General features: G+C 42.6%; 2 protein-coding genes across 2 annotated transcripts in view; one reads left to right on the top strand and one right to left on the bottom strand.

The window, feature by feature from the left end:
• Positions 1-16,118, top strand: part of GABRA5 (gamma-aminobutyric acid type A receptor subunit alpha5) — a 58,114-nt gene that overhangs the window by 26,343 nt on the left and 15,653 nt on the right. Inside the window, exon 5 of the mRNA XM_074147392.1 lies at positions 2,956-3,038. Within this exon, the coding sequence (XP_074003493.1) occupies positions 2,956-3,038 (83 nt within the window). The remainder of the gene's footprint in view (positions 1-2,955; positions 3,039-16,118) is intronic.
• The window catches only part of GABRB3 (gamma-aminobutyric acid type A receptor subunit beta3), a 196,075-nt gene that overhangs the window by 171,255 nt on the left and 8,702 nt on the right, over positions 1-16,118 (bottom strand). The gene's annotated exons all lie outside the window — the stretch shown is intronic.

Genomic DNA, 16,118 nt, shown 5'->3' with positions numbered 1-16,118 from the left:
CTTCTGTTGCATTGCCCATTACAAGGCGCTTCACAAGGCTCGGCTAATGCCCACTTTGTAAGAGGTAGCTGGGAGAGTGTTCACTGAGCATTTTAAATTTGTGTGAGAGGCTCAGCTACATACTTTTAAAAATAGCATGTTACAAACAGGTATAGCCAGTTCATTTGTTCAAGATGGCCAGACTAGGGGTGACCCTAGGATGGAGGCATGGGAAAAGGAAAGCAGCATGTAGGTATCATTGATAAGGAGCAGAAAGAACTTCTTCATCCAAAGAATTCATGATAATGAAAGGAAAGGCTGTACCCAAACACATTTGCAGCTGCTAAAATTGGTTCTCCCTACCCCTGGGCTAGACCCAGAAGACTGCACCAGACACCATCCTTTGAAGGGATATGCTACCTTTTGCTGGATAAGGAATTCAGAGGGGGCACGGGAGTGGCCATGGCACCACTAAGGTTTTTGTGGCTTCTGAGACAGGTAACGGCAACCAGGTGCCCTCCAGCTTTATGTGCTACCCTTTCATTTAAGACAGACAAAAATAATCTCTGGAGGGATTTGATTAAATTCCACTAGGTCACAGTCTCTCTGCACCTCATCTTCACCTCTCCTGCACATTTACAGCTGAGGAATGTCTACAGCCTTCCTCATTACACACAAGGGTTATTTCCATATATGCAGGCAGCAGGATGCAATTCATTGGACAATCAGATGAAACAGAACGTCTTACTAATAAGTCTGCATTGAGTCTTCCTTCACTTTCCAATTCCACAGCTGCTCTCTTGGTAAATGGATGTAGGGATCCCCTCCTTTGATGCTTGCAGATGACAAGTATGTGTATTAAAATGTTGTCAAGCTGCAGAATTTGAAAAAATTTACTTGAACTGTTGGTAGACAAATACACAGGAGATGGACAGCAGTAAAACACGCCAGCTTTCTTATGGCACTTGGAGCAAGGTTTCTGAATTTATCATGAAAATTAAATTTGCAATACTTAGTACAGAAAATACAACCATGCACTGAGGGATGGCAGTCTTGCTTTCAAGTACCCATTAGAGTGATTTTTATGAAAAGGATACAGGTTCTGGGCAGGATGTTACTACCAGAACCAGCTTGTTAAATTCATCCATGTAGCACTCTCAGTGACTGTGGCTTTGCTGACTTTGGTGCCCAAGGGCAGTCTCCACTGCAGACAACTCTGTTTTTTAGTGATTTTAAAATTTCTTCTACAAAAACAAAGTCCAAGATCAGTTTTGCCTAAGGGCTGGTATCTCAGGCCTAAGTAATTTCTTGTCTATATTGTAGGCTTCCCGTCTGTTCCTAACAGTTATCTTTGTTCTGAATGGGATTTTTTTTTTCTTTTGCTTTATATGGTGTATTACCTTTACATTTTCTATTAGTTTGCCTTTTTCCCTCCCTGTTTCCCAGCTCATCCTCGTGATACGACCTCTAGCCAACAACACTATTGCATTTCTCTGTGCTTATTTTGCCATTTCCAGCTATTGGTAAAGCTCCAAAATTTCTGTGTGTTGGCAGAGAGCGGAGATGTTTCCCCCAATTTATTGTCCATGTAGCTGGAGTGCCCCGGCAAGGCATCATTGTGTTGTATTGAATTGGACTGGCTGAACGCTGTGCCATCTGTACATGGACAGATTGTTACCCTTTATGATCCCTTTGGATAGAGGTTCTTGTAGCAAGAATACTCACTTTGGTGTGCTGATATGAAGAGGTGAGTATATATAGCTGGGGAGTATCGCTACATGTGGCTGTTGTGATAGGAAAGGGTATTTTGCATTCTGGTGGTACGGTGTTGTGGATTTCTTTGGTGAGGAAGCAGGCTGCCCTCCAGCAGAGCCCTGTGTCACCCCAGCACTGGGCAGTCTGTGAGGCTTTGGGTATCTCTGATCTGACGCCTCTGAGGAGGAAGAGCAGCATAAAACAAGAAAGACATAAGGGCATTCATAATGTAAAATGAGATGAGATTTGCGTCCTCACTATCCTGAGCAAGCCATCTGTATTATGCAAATATCAAAATCGCCTAATCAAAACCAGATTCTCATTGTGCTATGTCCTGCGTACACCTAGAAAAGTAACCTTTGGCTTTCTTGATATATTTGACAGCAGTATAACTGATACTGCACTGCTCAGAAATTTACGTCAGACTTTTCTTTGTGTTCAGCTTGATCTGTCAGTCATACAGAACATCCACGGGATATGTCTGTTTCCACTATAGCTCAAGAATTTCAGCATACTGGCAGGGCGGTCCAGGATAGAATAGCTTCCCCAGGCAATACAGTGGGGGGAAATAACCCTGTAGTTTTTTTCCTGACAAGGTGCCCAGGTAATTCACAGTATGTTGAACTGAAAGAGACTTCCCTGATACCAGGTGATTTTCACAGAAACTGACTCTAGTGCTATATAAGGTCATATATAAAATTGTATATGTAAGTCATTGACTTTATATATGACTTTATATATAGATATAAATACTTTCATATACATTTCTTTAAAATATCTATTTTTATGTCTTTAAGTATTTACATGTATATATAAAGTCAGTGCTTCTTTATGTCTGTAACAGTGCTGTGCTCAGGAATCAAATTCCTAGTCCAGTTACAGTATCTACAGAAAGCAGATAAGAATAAGATGTGTAGCAGAAGCTTCAGCACAGGAGTTCCTTCATGTACGAATAAGAAAGAAAGATCTTACTGGACAGCTTACATAAATAAAATGAGTTCACGTGTGTCAGCGTGACTAGATAAGGCCTACAGCATGCACACACAGTGGTCCACCTGGCTTATCTTGCATTGAGTTTAACTGGGGGTTGCTGTGATTTCAGCAGGAGTGAGAAGCCTTCAGGAAAAGCTTGCTTGTGTCAGCACTCGTGTATTGCAGTGAGAGGCCTAAAGTGAAGGCACAGAAAAAAAAAATGATGTGTTTTCTTTTTACTCCTCACAGATTGACTATCTCTGCTGAATGTCCCATGCAGCTTGAAGATTTCCCAATGGATGCACATGCTTGCCCATTAAAATTTGGAAGCTGTAAGTTCTCTCCTGAAATAAGAGCTGGAAAAATCTGTTATGTGACTTTTCATGTTCCAACATGTCTTGTACGAATCGTTCGCCCTTTCCCCGCCCCTTCCCTTTTAACATTGTTCATTAGCACCCCCAGTCTGCCATCCCTGCTGCTCATTTACAGTGCTTTGTCTGGCACTGCTGCATGCTCTGTGATAAATGGTGAGGTGATGGCTGATATGTCTTATATATCCACATCAAGTCTAACAGCCACTGTTAGATGGGGTAGTAGATGCAGACGGCTAAGTCAATAACTTGGTTTTACATTTGTAGAAAAATGGAGCTTTCATTGGACAGTATCAGATTGATGTGCTGTTGTGGTATTTACATGAATCAAACTGCAGTGCAATATCTCTACATCGCATATATTAAAAGAGATCTAGAATATTAAAGGAGGAAATATCTTTCCATTTGGCTTTAATAAATCCAGTCTTGTATCTTGTTACATGATGTTGTATACACATGTATTTATATATATGCACACATTATTCTAAACTGTATGGTGAATGATGCGTTTTCCTCAATTCCAAGCCTCTAATCCACAACACTGCTGCCTTGCCAGAAGCTTACTTTAAAAATAACCTCAGGGGATCATGGTTATATTTAAATACAAAGCTCTTAATTAAAGTACAGATGAGGCTACTACAGTAGACAATTTTTATTTCGGTAATCAAATCAGAGGTTCCAGGTGCAATCAGTGTCTCTAAAGACTTTTGAAAATTACCAGGCAAGTCATTTTGCTAGTCCCTGAAGCCACCTAACTTAGCATTTTTCAATGTTTTTTCAGTTGTATCAATTTAGAGTCACTAATCCTAGCAAGATTAAGCTTTGCCTTTATCGTCTGTGTCTGTCCTGGTTTAATACTGGCTATGCATTGTCTTCTAGTGATCACACTAAGAAGTAAAAACACTGTTTACAGTAACAATTACCAAATTACTAAACTTAAGGTGAACTGATGTCCCTTCCGTTTTCCAATCCAGATAGACCCAGTTTCATATGAATAGCCACCAGTATTTTACAAGGTCACCAAAAGTTCAAGTCTGTCCGTTTACTTCAGCAACATTAATTTACAGCAAAGCCAATATAAATCTGAAAGTCCATACACCTTTATACTCACCTTAAAAAAATTACATGTATTATATTTCATTCTAAACTTAAAAATGGGAAAACATCTCATAGGAAACTGTTATTATTTGTATATTGGGTTAAACAGAAGCTACTGGAAAGAATTAAGATGAAAAAGAAAAATAAGTTGTCCTTCCTGGAATTACATATTCTTTACTGTATTGATAGATAAAGTTAAAGTCACAGCTTTTGGTCTCCAGTGCAGATTATAGAACTGGGGAGTTGGGTAGTTTTATGAAGTCTTGCAAAATATGCAATATAGAACTGAAAGAAACATATTTAAACAAAGAGCCTAATGCAGCAGAGATCTGAAGCTCAACCTTTAAGTTAAGTGGATGCTTCAATGCATTAGTAGATTAGGTGCAGTAAGGTATAGGTTCTAACTTTCTGTATAGTGTGACCCAAAAAAAACCCCAAAACATGCAAGTGCAGGAGATAACATTACTAGATAAGCTGCAAATGCTTAGAAGGAGTACAGTCTTCAATAGCGTTGAAAAAACCCACCAATCTCTCTGAATACAATTACATGTTCTGCTTGTATGAAATGTTACATATTAATCATCTATTAGCACACGGGTAATTTTAACGAGGGGAAAAACCAACACTGAAAACTCATATTTAGGCATTAGAATACGATTTTAGTTCATGCTCTTTGTCACACTTAGTATACGATCCTGGACTATGTTTTATAAGCTACTACAAGTCACCGTTAAGTTCTTCCACAATGCACAGACATGGAGCCATTTGTGTGCTAGTCCACACCGGTAGCCTCTGCAGAAAGTAAATATACAGGGACAAGCTATAGACATTTTTTCAGCCTTGGAAATATCTATATTACTGATCTGACAGCTCATTAGTAATTTATTGGGATTTAATATGCAGATTTTTGCCCAAGTAGCAACCAATAAGTCAGAGTTTATTGAATTAGCCCAGATGTATTTTAGGAGAATACAATATTTATTCCCTATTTACAGCAGTACGGGTCTGCATTAAGTCATCTTCAGGCTTGCAGCAAAACAAAGCCTACAGGGGTATATTATACACAAGCACATGCCCTTTCTGCTTTAGCTTTCCTCCCTGTCTTTCCCCAAAGGGTTTCTTTTTAATGGTCTTCTTTCCAAGACAGATTTTGCAAAGCCTCAAGAAATAGCATCAAAGTAAATGTTAAACACATTATCAGTAGAGCTGGGAGGGTGGAGAAGAGACGAGTGCTAACTGGTCAGAGGATGGAGAGAGCGGGGCAGTGAAACAAAGCAGCCGACGCAGGGGCGGATCAGCAGCAGAAGGGATGCCAAGAAACGGTTGGTGCCACATCAGAGGCAGGAGCAGGTTATTATTTTTCTGGCTGCATGAGTGTCCACCGCACTTGCTATAATTCACCAAGCAAAAAGGAAAAAACCCTGACATTTCCTTCAGTATTAAAAGGAAGGAATGTTAATCTTGCTCGCAGAAATAAAGGTAAATGTAAGAGATAAATTCTTCCATCCCACTTGACGGGTTTCTTGCTGTATTAGAATTATGGGAGATTTTATGGGCCTAGGCAGCATTATATGTACCAACAGAATATTTTGGAGAAATAATTAAAAACAAGGTCAAATATGGGAAAAGGGATATAAAGTTACACGCACACACCAGCAGCCTAGATACCTGCTGGGCAGTTCAAATGCCAACTACAGAAGTAATACTTCTTAATGCCCTATGGCACATCATGAAAGACTATGCTGGCAAGAGGACAGAAGTTCAAGGATCATAGAATCATAGAATCATAGAATGGTTAGAGTTGGAAGGGACCTTAAAGACCATTGAGCTCCAACGCCCTGCCATGGGCAGGGACACCTCCACTAGAGCAGGTTGCTCAAAGCCCCATCCAGCCTGGCCTTAAACACTTCCAGGGATGGGGCATCCACAAGTTCCCTGGGCAACCTGTTCCAGTGCTTCACTACCCTTCAGTAAAGAATTTCCTCCTAATATCTAGTCTAAATCTCCCCTCTTCCAATTTAAAACCATTACCCCTTGTCCTGTCACTACATCTCCTGACAAAGCGTCCATCTCCGGCTCTCCTGTAGGCTCCCTTCAGATATTGGAAGGCTGTTATGAGGTCTCCCCGGAGCCTTCTCTTCTCCAGGCTGAACAGGACGGCTTCTAATGAACTGAACAGAGCAGGTTTTAGTTGTCTTCCTTTTAAGTACAATGCTCCAGCACTCAGAGATGGCAAGATCAGGGGGATCTGCTCCAGAAGGTGCGTGTACGTGGGTACTCTCCCTCTGGGTTTGCATCCCTGCTAATGATAAGGCCACCTGTACAAATTATCCTGCAGAAATCTCATTTAGAGGTACAAGGGAACTGGGGATGGTGCATGAGCGCAGGCTTTCAAGTCTCTGCAGACAGGCTCTGCCGCCTTTGAATCAGGGACACTCAGTGGAGATGGCCGTAGCTGTCTGTTCATTACCTCATGGTAACATGGGAAGGATGCTGGTTTCTTCCACGGCCAAGCTTAAAATCTTTCTGTTGCAGTTCTAGCACTGACCTGTACTCTAAATAAATTTGCTGCTCAGACAGGATCTGATAAAATTTCCTGATGCCAGCCACAGTTTTGCTAGCAGTGTGTTAGCCTAAGAAATTCCTCCTTACCCCCAAGCTATTTCTGGTGTGGCGAGGAGGCATTAGATAAGACAGCAAGGACATTAAAGCTAGGAAGCTTTAATGTTTCACCTCGTCCACTGATAGGCCTTAAGAGTACATTAAAAGTATCGTTTAGTACAGTTTCCAAACACCCATGTGTCACTGGGTAGGTAAGCATCATTATCTCTAGGGCAGCTGAGGCAGAGAAGTTAATTGACTTTCCCTAAGGTCACACAGCAAATCAATGTCAGAAAAAGGATTAGATTCAACTTCTTTGGTTGGAGAGACAGATGTCTAATCCAGTAGACCATGAAGGCCTCTGCCCAGGCAACTGACTTAACTCCTAAATCTCATTTTACTCATGCGTTAATTATATCAGTTTTACCTAGCTCACAGGGTTGCCCTGAAGCTGAATTAGTTAATGGCTATTAGTGAATGTTAACCAGTCCTTTGACAATGTCAAATACTGTAAAGTGGAGTCTATTTATGGCAACCATCTCTTGAAGGCACAGTGTCTGAGTACATGTAGTTATCACATCTTGTATTGTGGAACAGATAAATGCATGAATCTGCTGCCCACTAGTCACTCGGCTGTGAAAAAACCCTACTATTTTTAGATTAACTAGAGAGTCTAATGAATATTCTGAAAATAATGAGACCCCTTAGCTCACGAGCAGGGGAAGAAGCAGGCCTGGCATTTGTTCCTGATGAATTTAATTCAGCCATGAAGATGGCAAAGGTTGATCACTGTAGATCAAAAAGGGAGCTTGTTTATGAGAAATAGCACTAGGTACAATTCATGGCATCTGAAGAAAGTACTTAACGTGGTTTATGTACATCTTCCTTTTTAACAGCTCAAACTGAGTCATGGTGTCTGCTGTGGTCTTTGATAAAGGAAAGTGCATAGGCTATTTCTGTAGCAGGAGGCATGCTCAAATTATTTTCCTCTAGGAAGGCTGGTGAAGTCAGAGGAGATGGTAACTTCACCGGTATGCCAGGATTTTATTGCAACACTTAACATTAAGGAACTCACTGTTCACAAACTATACATGCACCTGCAGCTGCTGTGAAATTTCTCCAAAAAAAAAGTATTTTAAGAAAATTCCCCTGATAGTGATGTTTCCTTATAATGCTGAGAATTAGCCGAGATAGCACTGACGTAAAGGCACCTATAGGAGTTTTGTTGATTTTGTGCTTCTCCCCGTTTAGCACCTGTGAAGCTGCAGGAGAACTGCAGGTGTGGAGGGAGATTCACTTCAAAACAGAGTCCTTCTAAACAGACTCTAATCTGGTTTAGTAAAATGTGATAAAGAATGTATTCAACCTCTCAAAACCTATGAGTAAAAGTCTTGTATAAGAATATAACTAAATGAATAATAAATACAAACAAATGTTAATTTTAGGAGACATTGAAAAAGGAAAATGTCTCTTTGTAGGTTTTCCTGGGTCTCGCACGTAGAGGCAGAGCTTTTCTATTACTTATCTCTGTCAGCTGGACAGAAGAGGCTCCTGAGTCCATTCCTCAGAGTGGAGACAGGCAGCATGGCTTGTTGACTTTGCTGGAAAGTGTTAGTGTCTTCTTCATGAAAGGCCATGTGGAAAGAGCCAGGGAGGTTCTCTGTGAAATGCTAAGCAGCCAAGTTCAAGACTACATTGTGATTTTGCAATTTAAGGCAAAAGCCACTTAATATAGAAGTGATAGGTTTGATCTTTATGCAGTGTATAGAAGTTTTACTTGAAGTCAAGGGAGGCGTGCTGATTGCTCATGTAATGTCTTCTCTTACATTTTACTAAGTTTTATCACAGCTCAGGTAGACACCTCCATTGCAGTGGACATTGAGTGACTAAAATAAGGAGGAGCTAGGTGAATACTAAAATTGAGTATTTCTAAAATGTTTGATATGTTTCTCTGCTCCCTCCTCCTGCCACATGTTACCAGCAGTTACCAGCTACCACTTTGGTTGGAATTCTACTACCCTAATGTAGAAGATAGGTCTCCAGACATGCTGAAAGAGGTACTTGTGGCAGCATCAGACAGGCAGTCTAGACAATTAGCTTGGGCCAGGGTTGTAATTCTATTTAAGTTTAGGTAGTAAAGCATAAGCATCTAGCCTGAACTAATTTTCCTTATAACCCTTAAGAATGAGTGGAGAAGGTGGAGATCACCTAATGGTATTGCTGTTATTTGCCTCTAGTTTCCTTGAAATCATGGACACATGACTAGTCGTGGGGCTGCGCTGTTTGAAAAATTCAGTCTTTTATCTTAGAAGTTCTTAAGACACAGACTCCTGACTGAAATATACTCAAAACCAAATGGGGATTCACCAGAGCCACAAGGCTGCACTAGACTCCCCCCAAATCTGCTGCTGCTCTTACCTATTGTGGGACGTGGAAATGCTCTGAGGCAGAATGAGCACGGTGGTGCTTATTTTTCATATCGTGGCCCATATCAAAAGCCTTGCATCTACAGGAAAGCCTTGGAAAATGGACAGGATGGATCTCTGGCAATTTTAGATAGACAAATATGTCACAGTTAGCTCTCTAGACTCCCTTTATGGCCACTGACAGGAAATAAGTACCTCTGTAGTGCAGTTCATTAGAGTATTTTTTGATACCTGCCTAAGGATGAGATGAATCATATTTTAGAAGTTCCTAGCAATTTTTCTGCAATACTAGCTCAGATTTAGATAAGTGTATTGTACCCTGGTCAGAGTAACTTAGAAGTCCATTTTTCTCTACATCGCTAGTTCAAAAATACGTATTTCTGTTATACTTTGTTCAGAAGAAACAGTCAGTGCTGTAAATTGGTTAGGTGTTCCATATGTTGATGGCAAGCTTTTGTATCTCTCCTAGGTACTATTTTAGCAATTTCTGCTGGAAGCCTCATTTTTCAAAGGATCTTAATAACACAGTCAGTAGGGCTCTTCAGTATAGAGACAACGTTATCATTTCTGCAAGCATCTTGTATGAGCAGTGCTGTTCCTCCTGCGTGGAGTGGAGTGGGTTATACCAATAGATACTTAAGCCTTCTCACAGGGGGTGTGACAGAGCCTGTACGCATTTCAGATATGCATGTATAGCAATACAGACACCTCTTTATTGTTTATTGTCAGTGCTGTCAGCAGCTTCATCCTTGCATGGAGTCCCATAGTCGGGGTGGAGCAGTGCAGCCTGGAGCTCCCAAAGGGCAGGAGATTCAGCAAGCGTGGTGCGTAAAAGAAAATACTCTCATATTCAAGTATTTCAGAGATCTAAGAAGCTTTCTTAAGAGGAATCTACTTAGAAATTAAAACGTAGGATCCTGGGCCTGGACTGCGTGGTGTGGGTTTCTGTAGCAGCTACTGTTACAGGACCCCAGTCTGCATCAGAACTTGCAAATGATTTTGGCCCTAACTTCTCACTCGTCTGGTAGGTTTCCCATAGAAGTGATACCTTTTAGTGTGACAAAAGGGAAAAGGGCCCTTTCTAAAAGCTCCCTAAAATTATCAGACCAGTCAGTTTTTCTTCACTTATTACAATGACACACATTCAGGACTTTCCAGAAAAGACTGGAGAAACTGTGCTAGTATCCTCTTTAAGCATCTGTAGTCACTGTCGTTAATTAACTTTTCAAAGTCTTTGTCACGTATACATGGTTACTGTTTGCACTGAGATAATTTAAAAAACGTATTAAAAATGCAATGTTTGCTACCATCCAGTCCTCTGGGTGTGTGGGTGCTTCCCTGTGAAATGCTGCCCAGCTCTGGGTCGGTCACTTCTTACTTCTGATCACCCCCTTGTTTAGAAGCCAGCACATTTTTCCCCCCTGAGGTTCATATTAGAGCGTTAAAGGGAGGTATCAATAAGAAGTGCTTCCCAGGGGTGCCGATGGCAGCTTTTGTGGCCACTGCAGAGAGCCCCTTGAGTGGCCGTGGCTGACAGCCTGCGCGCCACCTGCCCAGGGAGCAGGACCCTCATTAGGAGGGTCACCTCACCTGCCCACGGGCATCAGGCTTTTCGGCGAGGAAGAGCTCAACTGCTGGCGTTCTTGAGCTCAAGGAAAGAAAAGTTCAGGCAGGGGAAGAAGAAGGAAGAAGTTGGTGTGGAGATAACCCAGTGGTGGAGTTTTTTATCTTGCCTGAAAGAGCTCTAGACACAATTGTGTTGGAGTGGCGTGAAGATCCAGGTGCTTTGCTGATGGTACAAACATCAGCATGCGTTTCCCACTCTGGAGATTTCAGCCTAAATTTAAAGGCTGCTCCACTGCCTGATTACAGGAAAACAGTGATTCAATTTGAGTTGTCAGGAGTAGAACACAACATGCAGAGACTCTGTGCTTAATGTGCTCGAGCTTTCAAATGACCCTTAGGTGCAAACCTGCAAAGACATTGCTGGGCCTGTCGTGCCCCAAAAGGCACAGTGAGGGCTTACGGTTGCCAGCCATGGATCACGGGTTTATGCCACTAATAAATGGGATATTATTTGTAAATGGGACAAATGGGTAAATACTGCTCCACTGCTTTACAAGCCAGGTTTTTAATGGCTGTTATTTTCTAAGGCGGCTGTTTCCATGGCTTGTAAGCATTTCTCACAAATGTTTCTGAAATCATGCTCATGGTGCTGGTGTGAGGTTGGTAGGTCTCTGCTGCCTGCATTTTGCAGGTGGGGATAAAGGAGGCAAAGAGCAATTACAGTCTCTTCTGAGCAAAGGCAGAGTGGTTCATTACCTGCTTTTATTGCCTCTGTCATTATGGGTCCCTAGGTTCAATTAGAGCCTCCCAGTACTACTGCAGTACATTAATGACAGAATGACTTGCCTACGGGGTTTTTTGGGGGGGAAAAAGCTGCAAGACACTGCTGAAACTTGGATTTCAGTTTCCAGTCTGGCAGCTCCTTCATGACACCTCAGTCTCTGGTAGGCCAGGGAGCCCTGACTCTCCGGTGCCGGAAGTCGCATTAGCCTCCTCCCCTGCACTGGGAGCCAAGTTAGCTCAAGCTGTGACCTAGCACTTGCTGCAGTCCCAGCTCAGCAAGCTTCTTCAAAAGAAACAGCTGTTTCATGTTGTCTCCCATGAAGAAATGTGAGGGAAGGAGCAGTGGGAAGAAGGAAAGCTTGAAGGGCCCTCTGTTTTTCCCTGGTTCTCACATCGTAGCCACTGAAAGTCTCCTCAGGGCCAGCCAGTGATAGCACCTAGATGTTTTGCTGAAAGCATCCCAGCGGTAAATCTGTCATCAAAGCTGGGATTCCTCCCTTCTAAGTTTATATTTCTACAGAGTAAATATATACAGCTGAGCTGATGACTCTCACCCTCTTATATTCAGGGGACAGAAGCAGGTATTTTTAGGCTCAGGTTAATCTCCTCCTAAAGCAGATGACTAAAATAGGTCAGCTAGATAAGGAGCTGTTTTACTTGCAGACAGGGAAGATGAGACGATCCGCACCTTTGGGCCTGGGTGTCCGTGACTGGAAGGGGCCAGTTCCCAAAGAGGGGACATGCGCCTGAGTGCTGTGGCAAACAGCAGGTGAAATAGGACCGCCTCTGGTAAGCAACAGCTCACATCAGAGGGGCTGCTTCTGGCCATCACTGAGGCTGGGCAGTCTGAAACGATGGCCTCGGGAGGTTGTCTCCCCTTCTCTTAAATACAGGGCTGCCCTACGTCCCACGGCAGGAGTCTGCAATCCAGCTTCTGAGTTTTAGATGATTGCACCTCTAGCATAGGGAATAAGTTCTAGTGATTGCAATCTCAGAGCAGTATTAAAGTGTTTGAATAATAATATTTCAGCCTGCTATCTCTACATATCTATTGATTACACTTTTGCACAGTGTTATTAATGTAGCAGAACTTCTGAGATTTGTAAATGTCTTCATTAAGGGACCGGTTTCAGAAACAAAGGTATGTATTTAGTTCCACAAGTAGTCCCAGTCACTCTTGACCACTTTCAGGTCATACTGATTTATAAGTGAGGATGCTTTGAATGGTAAGCTTAGCAGATAGGCTAACTGTGATGGGTGAGTTCCTGAGTTCCTGGTGCCACTCAAGTGGGTGGGAAGAATATCTGTTGATTATGGTGAGGTCACGGTTTCTTTCTGTGATGTTAGATATGAGCAAAAATACCACATTTGTGGAGGTACCCTCCACATCAAGATCAAATGGAGTATTTTCTAATATTCACTCTGCATTTTTCAAAAGAAACTCCAGTGATGCTCCTGGAAGGCTGATCGCATTAGCTTTGCTGATATTAAGTGGCAGCTTGCAAAATGAGTGGACTGCTGCCATCGAGATTGCTTAGAGTACTATGCAAAGTGAGTAATGGTGTCAGTCACACTTTGGAGAATACTTTTGTTTGCCTTGCAAAAAGTAAATTAAATCTCTAACATCTTCCTCATGACCATGCTGTTTTTTCTAATGAAGCAGTTAATATGGCTGCCTAATATTGTGGTTGCAAATTCAAAGTTCATTAAATGTTAGTACAGCGCTCAGACTGGCCGACTGATTTGGAATTACCATATGCCTGGCCTACAAAGACCAACATAGGGTCAGGAAGGTCCCAGGATATTTCAAGTTTTTAAATGTCATCCCAGCACATCTGACTGCTCTGTTGCTCTAGTCCTCTTGCAGCAGATATTTATACTGTCCATAACAGAAAAAAAAAAGAAAGCATCAGAGGCTGGAATACCATTTAGACCCGTTCCATATGAAAAGCAATTGTGTAGCCACCATTAAATGTGGTGTAAAATCAATTCTGAGATCAGTTGTAGATCGAGAAAGCTACCACTAAATCTGAAAATAAAGCAAGAAGCTGTGTTATAAATGCTGAGTGCAATGAGAGGAAGAAATGGGAAGAGGTGAAAGAAGGAAGGTATCACCTGCTCCCTAATGTCAGCTCTCACATGAGAGCAGGGCCTTTGGGAAGATGACCTGGTGCTGCCTGGTACCTGGGAGCACCTGGATGTGTGACAGCCCCACAGTAGACCCTGTTTAGTCACCCCTTTCACTCAGCTCATGGCAGGCATCCCACAACATGTCTGTTGCCGTTTAAGGTGCTCCAGGCTGCCCAATGGGAAAACTTTTTCTTTGCTGTTTTTTTTTTTTTCCTCTTTTTCTGAGTGGAGCCTCAGGACCTCCTACCGCAGGACACACAACTCACTTTGGTGTGCTGTGCTTGGTTTTTAATCCAGGTGCCTATGTTGTCAGATTTCACAGCAAGGAGTCAGTCCTAGTCACAGCGGTCCCAGTGCTTGGGCAATAGATGCACCGCTCTGATGTCTCCCTTGTGGCCACTTGGGTGAGCAGGATGGGGCAGGGAAGAGGTGACGCTGTCACTGGTGATACTGCCTGCGTGGTGGCAAATATGCATACTTCTTTAAGGGGCATCGCTCAAAGTGCCATGCTGTCTCCACAATCATCCTTGAGAGGCATTCTGTATTACTCTGCACATCTCCTAGCTCAAGGGTCTTTTTAAACGGTGAAATAGCATCCTGTGAAGGTACTGTGTCTGAGTGAATTATCAGGACAACTGTTCGTTAGTATTCACGTTACATTCATCATTGGTATGACTGTGATTTAGTATACCAGCTTGCAAATAGTCAGTTTATTGTATTAAAGCAGTCAGCAGCCTTGCCTATGCTAATCATGAATCCCACCTCCACAATTACAAAGTTACTTTCAGGCAAAATCATAAAGTGTTGTTTTGGGTTTTTTTTCCTATGCTTTATATTTTTGAACTCTAAATTGGGTCACATTTAGAGTTTTCCCCCATGAACTGGAACTTCTAAAGTTGAGGAGGACCTCCCACCTGTCGCTTTCTTTGAAAAGCCAAAGAAAATGGCTTTTAAAAAACTATGTGTCTCAAAATGAATTTCACAGGCACCTTCAGTTCTGTATGTCTCACCACCTTGTGGGTACAGTCTGTGCTTCCATTTCATTTCCAATCCATAGACACTTCTATCACATTCCTATTCCCACCTTTCGGTGACTTATAAATTACGTTCTGAAACAGTCATTTTGACCTAACTTAGGGTTTTATTTTTTTTAGTAATGATCAGTATAGCATATTAGTGTTGCTTAGTAATGAAGTCTCTCGAGACCTGTCTGGCACATTTTTCAGAACATCCTATTCTATTCCCTGCAGAATGTGACAACAAGATCAAATAAAATTGTGTATCGGGAAAACATATAAAATACTGCCTATGGTATCCAATTATATTTTTATTGTAACCGCAGGAAGGACAGAAACAATCATTTTAGTAACACTGAACTTCCTACTGCCAGTTTCACAGCGAATGGTGTCCTGTTATCTTTTATCATCAGTTTTAATACAAGAATTTTTTCAAGTCCATGAATAATTTCCTCCATGGATCACAGAATCACAGAATCTTCTTGGTTGAAAGGGACCTTTGAGATCATCGAGTTCAACCAACAGAAAAAAACCAAACCAAAACAAAAAACCACACACCACAACAAAATACAACACCAAACACCAAAACCAAAACAAATCAAACACCCACAACCACACACCACACCACCCACAAACAGACACAAACCAACAATCTCAGGCACAAGAGCATGCCCTGAAGTGCCATGTCTACACGTTCCTTAAATACCTCCAGGGATGGCGACTCCACCACCTCCCTGGGCAGGCTGTTCCAGTGCCTGACCACTCTCTCAGTAAAGTAATTCTTCCTAATATCTAATCTAATCCTCCCCTGCCGCAACTTTACACCATTTCCTCTGGTCCTGTCATTATTCCCTTGGGAGAAGAGGCCAACACCCACCTCTCTACAGCCTCTTTTCAGGTATTTGTAGAGGGCAATGAGGTCCCCCTTCAGCCTCCTCTTCTCCAAACTAAACATGCCCAGTTCCCTCAGCCACTCCTCATATGACTTGTTCTCCAGACCCCTCACCAGCTTGGTGGCTCTCCTCTGGACACGCTCCAGCAACTCAGTGTCCTTCCTGTAGTGAGGGGCCCAGAACTGAACACAGTACTCGAGGTGAGGCCTCACCAGGGCCGAGTACAGAGGCACCATCACTGCCCTACTCCTGCTGGCCACGCTATTCCTGATACAGGGCAGGATGCCGTTGGCCTTCTTGGCCACCTGGGCACACTGCTGGCTCATGTTAAGCCGGCTGTCCACCAACACCCCCAGGTCCTTTTCTGCTGGGCAGCTTTCCAGCCACTCTTCCCCAAGCCTGTAGCGCTGCCTGGGGTTGTTGTGACCGAAATGCAGGACCAGGCACTTGGCCTTATTAAACCTCATCCCATTGGCCTTGGCCCATTGATCCAACCTGTCCAGGTCCCTCTGTAGAGCCTTAGAGGGG

Source organism: Numenius arquata, chromosome 1, assembly GCF_964106895.1.
Source record: "Numenius arquata chromosome 1, bNumArq3.hap1.1, whole genome shotgun sequence".
Lineage (NCBI taxonomy): Eukaryota > Metazoa > Chordata > Aves > Charadriiformes > Scolopacidae > Numenius > Numenius arquata.
This window is presented reverse-complemented; position numbering and strand designations above follow the sequence as displayed.